Source organism: Bactrocera tryoni, unplaced genomic scaffold (assembly GCF_016617805.1).
Source record: "Bactrocera tryoni isolate S06 unplaced genomic scaffold, CSIRO_BtryS06_freeze2 scaffold_11, whole genome shotgun sequence".
Classification (NCBI taxonomy): domain Eukaryota; kingdom Metazoa; phylum Arthropoda; class Insecta; order Diptera; family Tephritidae; genus Bactrocera; species Bactrocera tryoni.
The window spans coordinates 12,944,104-12,954,166 of NW_024395824.1; the positions used below are offsets into that span (position 1 = coordinate 12,944,104).

Here is a 10,063-nt window from a genome sequence, read left to right on the forward strand (position 1 = left end):
GATAAGGAATGCTATAAATAAAGGAGCTCTGGGCAACCAGAGCTGAGTTCTATTTAACAACCGAAACCCTACGCGTCTTACTTTACAATTACCATTTCATTCTTATTACCTCAAAAAGTTTACAATGTATCCACCATCTACACCGCAAGATGAAGCAACTACATCAACAACTATCGAAAACTCAATGAGTCATATACCCAAGCATGATGTTACTGTTTTTGGTGTGTACTAATTTGACTGATCTTAATTTACCAAGCCATCTGGATATCTTGGGATATTATTTTTACTTAAGCGAACATGCTAAAACAGAACAAAAAAAGTTTTCCCATAAATCATTTACTATTCAAGTACAAGATAAGTTGATTGGAATTTGGGAAAAACTTGGTATGGAAATAATGCTGAAAAAAAGTGTATGTAATAAATTGAATAAATTGCTTGACAAGTATCAAGAGCAAATCAAGAGAAGAAACAACACCCAACAATTTACAGAGTATGTAAAATATCTGGAAACAATTTTTTACATTGGAACATCTAAATGCGATTTGAAGGTAGCTCCATGTGCATGCGGCTGGGTCCCCGAACGCCTCAAAGAGTTCATGCACGATCAACATAATCAGAGAAGACTAACAATGATTGCATTTATGATGGAAACTGAAGAGCAAGGAGCAACGTCTATGTCATCAATGCCAACATACCAAGATCCCGATGATTCAACATACGCACCGCCACCGGTTCAAGAAGATATGGATAGAATCACAAGTTCACAATACACAGAGAGATACGATTTTTTTAACTTTGCCTTGATATGTGACAGATTTGGTGTGCCTGACAGAGTAGCATCAGCATTGGGAACCGCTCTTTTGCAAGATTTTAAAATTAAAGATAAACATGGGAAACCTCTCATCATGGATAAATCGAAAGTTCGCAGAGAAAAAGACAAATGCAGACAAGAAGTGCTTGGCAAACGGTTAGATGATACCAATTTGTTAGCGTTTTCATTCGATGGCAGAAAAGATGATACTTTAACGATAGATAAAATTGATGAGAAGTATCATACTAGGATGTTAAAAGAACCTCATCTTGTTATTTTGAGAGAACCCAATTCTGAATTGATTGGTTACGTAAGACTGGAACATGAAACCGCTGAATACAAAACAACCAAATTAAATGGTTTTTTCAACGATAAAAATATGTCACTGGATACCTTAATTGGAATATGCACTGACGGTGAGCCAACAAACACTGGCCCACACGGTGGAATTATACGACGATTCGAATTGCTGTTAAAAAGACCATTGCATTGGTTTGTTTGCCTTCTACACTTCAACGAACTTCCGTTTCGGCATTTGTTTGAAGCTTTGGATAAATCAACCAGCACTGGACCAAGATCGGCAACCGGAAAACTGAGCCGTCAAATCGAAACTTATTGAAACTCTTCCGGTAAGTTATTGCTATCACTCATTTATTATAATTGTCAACCATTTTTAATTATTTTATTATTATATATTTTTAGGTGGTGGACGGCTTCCAGAAAATTGAGTTGCAAAATATAACCCCTGTTCCAGAAAAAAAAGAATTTTCTACCAATTCAAAGTACTTATACGACATGGCCCATGCAATTTCTAGCGGCGTGGTTCCGGTGGATCTGGCTAACATCAAACCAGGGAAAATTGTGCGTGATTATATGTGACAACGGAAAATCCAGATGCAAATTTAAGAATTCTGGTTGAATTTATAATTAAATGTTATGTGCCAATGTACTTCAATATCAAGTATTACAGCTCTGTCGTGTACGGCAGTGCATTATTTTTCAAGTTCATTGGTTGGTCACGATTTCTAGAACCTCCTTTACGCAAAATTGTCAGTCAAGTAATTAAAGATAATTCATATTATGCGCATTCGGAAAATATCAAGTTATCAATGTTGTTTGGTGATAGGAAAGAAAAGCGCGACTGTGTCATCAAGAAAATTCTACGCTATCGAACCGATGTTGACGAGCCAATGGAACTTAGAGTTTATAAAAAACCAGATATAAACTTTAATTGCACAAGTTATACGGAATTGATCAATTTGAATGATATAAATATCGTATTTGAATCACCATTCACGCGAAGCATTCCGTACGATACATTGAAAGAATATTTAAATCAAGATGATCCACCGTTTAATGATCCAAAAATTCCATCACACATACAAGGAACGCAACGACATGTTCAATTGCTAGCTACGTTTCCAAACGGGTTATACCGGAAAATGTAGAGGCTGTTATGGCGACGACATTAGAGAGCCGTGCGAAATTGCCCAGACTTAAAAGTAAAAAAGACTTCCAGCAATAATTTTTTTTTAGTTTCTTACTTAACTCACTTAAATTAATTTTTTCATTTACATACTATGTTCTGACTAAATAAATTTCTTAAGAGAAAAAATAGATATTATTATAAATAAATAAATAAAAATAAAGAAAAAAGAATTTAGCAAAGCAATTTAGCTGATTTTTTCATGTAAATCACCAAAATGGTGATTTTTTTAAATGATTGTATGGGGAACCCCCCAGGGGAGTTCCAGGGGGTGTGCCACTGGCATGGGTGAATCGGCCGTCTAAAGTAAGTGGGGGTCGGTCATACATTTGGACTCGATTGGAGCACTCTAAATGGGTCAAAGTGGGATTTTTCAAAATTTGTCCCTACCCAAAGGTTCGACCCAAATTGGGGGACATCAAAATTCGTTTCAGAGGTATAGTTCCTTCGGCAAACTATCTTATTTTGATCCCTAGAATATGATTTTCATAGAGCAATGGATTTTTTTGCCTCCCCACAAATCGACCCGGCCCAGTGCCCATTCTCCATAGTAAAAGAGCCATTCACAGTCCTTAACCTACCCCCCAAGTGTATGTTCACAATAAAAACATCATGGCCACCTCTGGTGAATAAGGATGGCGAGAGGTTAAAACTGGTTGCTTAAAGCAAAAATGTTTTAATGTTAAATTATAAATTTACAGTACTATATTTATACATTTAGATATACTATTTTAAATTTTGCTTATAGAATGAAGTTTAATGCTGTTATCATACGATTTAATTATATCTTTTGATATAAATAAATATGCTATATATTTTTAATCGTTTTAGTTAACTTATTCATGGACAAATTGGATATTATTTTTGATAGTGAGTGGACCAAAAGAGATAATTATTGTGGAAAAAATTGGTATTACATATCATAATAATTCGTCTGAACAGTAAAACACAATTTTTTATTGTAAGATAAATCAAGAGATAATTATAAGAGTCATGTTTCCTACATTTTAAGCATACATTTTTGTAATCACAAACTACATACACGTTTTATATGTCAGATTTTAGCTATACGCCGGCGATCAGGAATCCTACTCGTTCCCAAATGGAGTGTTTGACCATCCTAACAGATTTACCATATTATTTTTTAGTTCTAAGCTAAGTTTTTAAATAAAAAGGATTTTTAAAGAAATTATTTTTTGAATTTGCAATATCTATATAGTAGTAAAAAGTAGTTTAAATTAGCTTACGCAACACTATTTTGCCATGCTCAATAGCAATACTGAATTTTGCTGCATGTATGAATATTGCGATAAGTTATATACTTTCATATTTAAAAAAGTACTAACACCTACGTGAATATAAGATTTTTATGCACGAAATAGTTTGATGTTTATACATATACATCGATTGTTCAAAATATATATCATTTGAAATTATCCTAATCGAAAATAACTTGTTTGGTCCAAATAAAAATACAACTCAAATTCCTTAATTTTTAATAGCGGTTCATTATTAACCAAATTACATTTAATTGTTTTTTAAAGTTTAATTATCAATTTCCACATCGTTCATAATCGACCATAATTCATAAATGTAAAGACGAATTGTAATTCGCGTAGATGCAAATGTTTCTTTTCAAATCGCTGATTGGCCACCAACGCCACCAACTTTCCTTTGATGAGTGTTGTTTATTATTTGCTTGGCTGTTGTTGTTAGCGTTTTTGCCATTATAGTAGTTTTATGCAAACATACGTAGTTCTTCCTGATGTTCTATCGGTTTTGATGGAGCTGGTTCCTCCCACTCTCCCAATTCGGCATCATATTATTGCGCAGCACGATATGGTCGCAATTTCCATGCTCTTCCATGGAGGTCAATTGTACACCCAAACGATATCGGTAATACATTCGCGATCGATACGTTCCATATGTACCTCACCAATAAGTTGTCCAGGACAGCTAAGCTCAGTGAACTTGGCTTTCAATAAATAGGTAGCAAGGTAGGATCGCAACGCATGTCTTAACGACGGTATCCCCACCATTTTTCATCTTTGCGCATAACGCGATGGAACCAGTCAATTAATTCGCTCAACTGGTAACGTTTATTAGAAAGTATGTACATTCAATTTTGCTCAAAACCTACTCAACAACTTGATAAACCTGACCAGCAGTATCGGGATCCTTAGTGCAATTGACAATAGCTTGTGCAACATCCAAACAGCACATTCACCGTAGTATTTGCTCTTCAAAAAGTTGCTTCCACCCTCAAATACAAAGCTCATTGGTTTGGGACAAGCGTTTAAAGCAGACAAATAATCAAACGATCTACACCAGCTTCTTTACTGATTCTATAAAAAAAATTTAAAAATACATGGTAAATCTTTTGAAATAAAGTTTAATTTTAGCTTACTTAGCAATGCGACGTGCACCTTCCACGGGCACGTCATTGAATTTAAAATTTTGTCTCGAATTCACGACCAACTAAGTTGACTACATTTGAGTACTTCACAGCATCGCGTATCGCTTTTTCATCTCTTAAATCATAAAAAAGGAACAGCACCTGACCCATTACGCAGCAATATTAACGAGGCCATGATTAGTTATTTCGTACTTTTATTGGAATAAAATCCCAGCCGGTCTGTTATTTATCGTCCCAAGGGAAATTTGCAAACACTTCTTCCAGATTCAAATAACTAAATAAACCATCGTAAAGGATTGTACCTTGAAATAAACTCAAACAAATTGTCTTGCAAAAACCTCCGTTACGATGGCAAAAATATAAATATGCCTGCAAATTCGCATAATCTTGGCCCCACTGTTCGGCATGGTTGCTTATTTGTTCGTAAAATTTTTCTGTGGTGAACATTTATTAAGTTACCACAGTTAAAAAGAGGCATAAATAAAAAACTTAATTTTTCATGTATTTGCTCTTATTGTTCTCATCTTTAAGAATATATATTAAAATAAAACGATTTTCTTTTGAAAATATATTAAAGTTTCATATATAACCAATACTTTTGGGACAACTTTTCCATAAATTTTAAGAAAATAACACAATGCAACCATTTTCCGGTTAAAAGTATGGATATGAATTGAAACTCAACCCCGGACTCCCCTTGACGTTTCTACAGTGGCACCTCTCAGATGTGCCTTTGTTTACATAACATCAGCTGATAGTTACTCTACTCCTCCTTTACGATGCTAGTAATTCAATTTGAATAAACCGAATGTATGTATTACGATCAAATTTGCATTTTAAAGTCGTAGATTCACTACTACATATAGCAAATCCAAAATGCTAATATTAAGATCAACCTTATTAACTTAATCAATGGGATAAATTTCATATATAGGGCGTATAAAGAAAACAAATTAGCTTTAAGAACAGTAGCTGTGGTTATAATCCACGTTTCCACACTCAAAATGTTTTAGTTTGGGTGTATTTATTCAGTGAGTTCTCGCACTTTTTGTAATTTTCCACACATCCGCTTTATGGAGAGTTATAATCTGATTTCACCCATTTTCATACTATTGAAGAAAAGTGGTGTTAAAAAATTTGGTTGAAGTGGTTATAATGATTTGTAAGATATGTGTATTAATTCTATTAGTGGCGGATTCATTTTTGTTAAAATTTTTTAAATAAACTACATACGCATTTTTTTATGAATATTAATATTTGTTTGATTATCAAATGTATACTACCGTCTAAAGGGTGATTCCTACAGTCCTAGCGTTAACTCACTGCTTGAATAAAGAATGTAAGGAATATACATACTATTTTTTTTTGACAAATGTTAAAAGTTTTGAAATAAATTACATACGTAATTTTGTTATAAATATTTTTTTACTAAAACTTGTGGAAAGATTAATTTTTTGTTTGTCTGGTGAAAAAAAGCATTAAAAAATAATTCAACGACATCTGAAAGCAGACTGAATATAAGTATTTTGTTCGCTGATACGCTTCGTCTCACTGTAAACACATTAAATTAAATTTGAAAGTTGATAATAAACGTAATTTATGTTTTGACCTAGAAAATAAAAAAATCTCCGACGCGAAAAAATATTTATGTTAAATTATCTTTCAGGAACTGCTGCAGCCTGTCTTCTTTCCGTCTCTGTCGACTAGACGTCCAGCGTCAAATTTAACTGAGGAAGAACAAGTGAAAATTGCAAAGCGAATCGGATTAATCCAACATCTCCCAATCGGCACCTACGATGGTTCAAAAAAAATACGCGAATGCGTCATTTGTATGATAGATTTTTGTGTAGATGAGGCAGTGCGATATTTGCCGTGCATGCACATATATCATGTTCACTGTATTGATGATTGGCTTATGCGTAGTCTAACTTGCCCTAGCTGTATGGAGCCAGTGGATGCAGCACTCTTAACAAGCTATGAAACATCATAACGTCAATTGAGTTGATAAAGCTTTTATATGTAGTTGGAATGAATCTTCTTTTTTAACCATACTATTGAAAAATTTTATTTTATTTGCTCGTAAATCTATTACACCAATATGTGGGTATTACATCACGCAAACTAGTTTAGGTAAAATAAGAAATGTTTTTGTTTAAGTTTTTGTTTTTGCAAAATTTTACTTCGGTTGAATATGGAGGCAAAATGTACGCAATATACACGTATATATATATTTTTTAATATATTATAATTTTTCTAATGTTAGAGTTAAAATATGTATGTCCAAACCATTTCAAATGTAGGCAAAAAACACTAGAAATATGTGTAAATGGTAGGCTTTCGTTTTTGTATATATACGAAATAAATATTGTTATGAAAATAAAATAGCCGAATATGATATATAAACAAGTTCTAACTTTCGAAATTTTCAAAAGGGGTAAAACAGTGTTTCGCATAAAGTGTTTTTGATTAGTGTTCTCCGAGTTCTCGATAATAAGCAAAATGTATTATGTATAATATATGAGCACATACATATGCAAACATTTATTTCTCTATAGCGGAATCTTATTGTCTGTATATTACGCACTGTTTTGCATTTCTTTCTATTACATTTTATTTTTAAAATTTCCAAATAGATCTAAAAAATAAGTTCATATAGGGCATAAAGTAAATTCATGTGATAGTTTTTAAGTATTTTGAATAAATGATTTTTAAGTGGAAAACGCTGCATAGCAGACGCTGCTATTATTACGATTACGTAAAATCTTCATTTTAACTATTTCTGTACATTTTTCCCTCTATTGAAATAAAAGCTGCCATAACTACTCTATGTAATCCTACTCTTTATTTTTTTATGAATATTGAAAACTTATTTGTGTCGAAATATTAGAAGCTTGTAATTTAATAAGTTTAATACGTTTGTCCCTCAAATAAATTAAATAATAATTACTGTTCCGAATATTATTTTTGCTTATATATATTCAATCAGATCAGTAACACCATTAAATATGAGAATATGATTGAAATCATGCTTAATAAGAAAATCTGTAATGGTTTTCACTGGAATCCTAACCATTTTCAAAAGGAGTTAGAGGTAGCCAGGTATATGAAAACAATTAAAATTTAAAATAATTTTTTTTCCAGCATTTTTTTATTTTATAAAAGTAGCATCATAGTGGTATAATAGCATCATTAAATATGGTTTCGACTTGACAGAGATATATAAAAAAAATATTAATTTTCAACTAAAGCCAATGGGACAAAAAAAATGTTTTATTAATAGATAATAGAGAGCCTGATTGAATATTTTTTTAAATTAACAAAGCGGCAGTCTTAGAAAGTTCCAGATTTCGCGAAAAACCAGCAGTACATTGTTTATAAAAAATCAAAATAATAAAATTGTTTCATCATGCTCTAGCTTAAATAGCTGCAAAAATTGCATTGAAATCTACATAGTGATATCCGAGCTATAATGGTAGTAATTCAAAAACAATAGTATAGAGCAAAAGCAACCGCCAGTTAACTGCTCTTCGGGAGCAACCGAGAACCCTTTGCTAATTGTCGCATTTAATTAAAAATTTCAGAGAATATTTCTAAAATATTATATTTTATAGTAAATGCAAGCAATTGATTTTTTGAAAATTCTGACTACCTCTAACCCGATATATTCATAAGAATAGTTTTTTGATTTTCAATATCCAAAGGTATGCTTACGTCAATGTCTCGATATTTAGAATCGAAAGAAATACTATATGTAAACAGTTGAAGTGTAAATTTAGCCATAAAATACAATATTGCATTGACTTCCACAAATATTATACTTCAGAGATTCTTCGGTGAAGTGAAAATTTTACCTTATCATTGTGTATATATTTTCTTTTAATAGCTGTAATAATTATCTAATTAGAATATGTTAGCTTTAAACGAATGGCGCCCGGGATATACCGTATTAATTTTTGTGTTCTATGACTTCGTTGTGTACCCAACCAAAAAGTTTGTATGATGTTCATCGGTAAAACAAAAGTACACACGAAATGACATGTATCTAGGCAGGTTGGATGTCAACGGGACTATGTTGAATACGCCTTTTATATTGAAAATTAATTTGTTATTATGTTAATGTAAATTTATAAGCTACTGTTTTGTATTAACAGTTGATTGTACTTTAAATTACTTTAAAACCAATACATATAATAATTAGCAATAATATTAAGGACAAAAAGCTTACTGAATTTGCAAAACAAAACAAAAAACAAGACTTTTTCTGCACCGAAGCTATAATACATTTATACAAGAACTTGATTCTGTTGATCTGTTTGTATGCGAGTTATAGTGATCTTGAAATAATGCAACTTTCGTCTCAAAATGGATCGCGCCATAATTAATCAATACATATCGGTAATATATAACACTGAAACTTAGAAAACGACGTTTCCGGCTAATAATGTATCTTTTTGTCTAAAATGGGTAAGTCAGGTCAATACTACCCTTATACCCCATATATACATATGTACATATTTTCGAACTTCCGGTTGACTTTATATCACATTAATCGGGCAATATCTAAAATATAATCAAATTCATAGAAAATGTGTTTTTAATAAAGATGTATGCTATGATTTAAATGGATCCATTTCGGTGAATATTTTTCCTAGCCTCGGTCCGGTATAGTAAATGTAAATCTTATATATAAAAATAAAACGCCATTTTTGTATGTCCGAACATTACGCCCTACCCACAGCACAGAAAGATGTGAACATTTGCACCGGTATTCCTTTAGTCCTGAAAAAGGTCCTAACGGACCTTTCTTGCAAAATTAGAGGATGTTCGAGTCTTAATCACTGCGGCAATATTGCAAAGCATCATATTCGACGCAAAAATTTAGCAACTTTTGCAAATGTCAAACGTTCGAGCAACTCAAATATTGACATTTCTTGCGCGCAAAAGTGACAAAATCGGCATCAACAAAATTTATGATGGAAAAATGAGGCACGCGAAATCGCTCTTTATTTTTGTTTATAACTAATTATTATCATTAATTGTGTTTCACGAGACATCCGAAAAGGTGATAAATATATATCTGGAGGATAAAATCGAATTGTTTTAGAGAAGTTTTACGATTTTACTATTGCCCTCTTCTTTAAAATTTCAGTCATAAGCCACTTTTTTACGCAAAAAACTTTGTTTCCTTGCTTTTTTGTATTTAAGAAGCAAACTACACTCACTATCCACCAAGTTATCCACTGTTAAATTGATTAAAAATTCAATTTTAAGACTTCTTAAACTTCACTTCTTCAATGTACCTGCACGCCGCGCAAAATATTTTTTTAACCCTAGAACACACATCCGGGTA

General features: G+C 32.3%; 1 protein-coding gene across 6 annotated transcripts in view; it reads left to right on the forward strand.

Annotated features, from left to right (window-relative positions):
• Positions 1-9,139, forward strand: part of LOC120779494 (RING finger protein 11) — a 58,242-nt gene extending 49,103 nt beyond the window's left edge. For all 6 annotated transcript variants that reach the window (XM_040111781.1, XM_040111785.1, XM_040111780.1 and 3 more), the window contains exon 3: positions 6,380-9,139. In XM_040111781.1, the coding sequence (XP_039967715.1) occupies positions 6,380-6,703 (324 nt within the window). In that variant the 3' untranslated portion in view covers positions 6,704-9,139. The remainder of the gene's footprint in view (positions 1-6,379) is intronic.
• Positions 9,140-10,063: the final 924 nt, after the last annotated feature.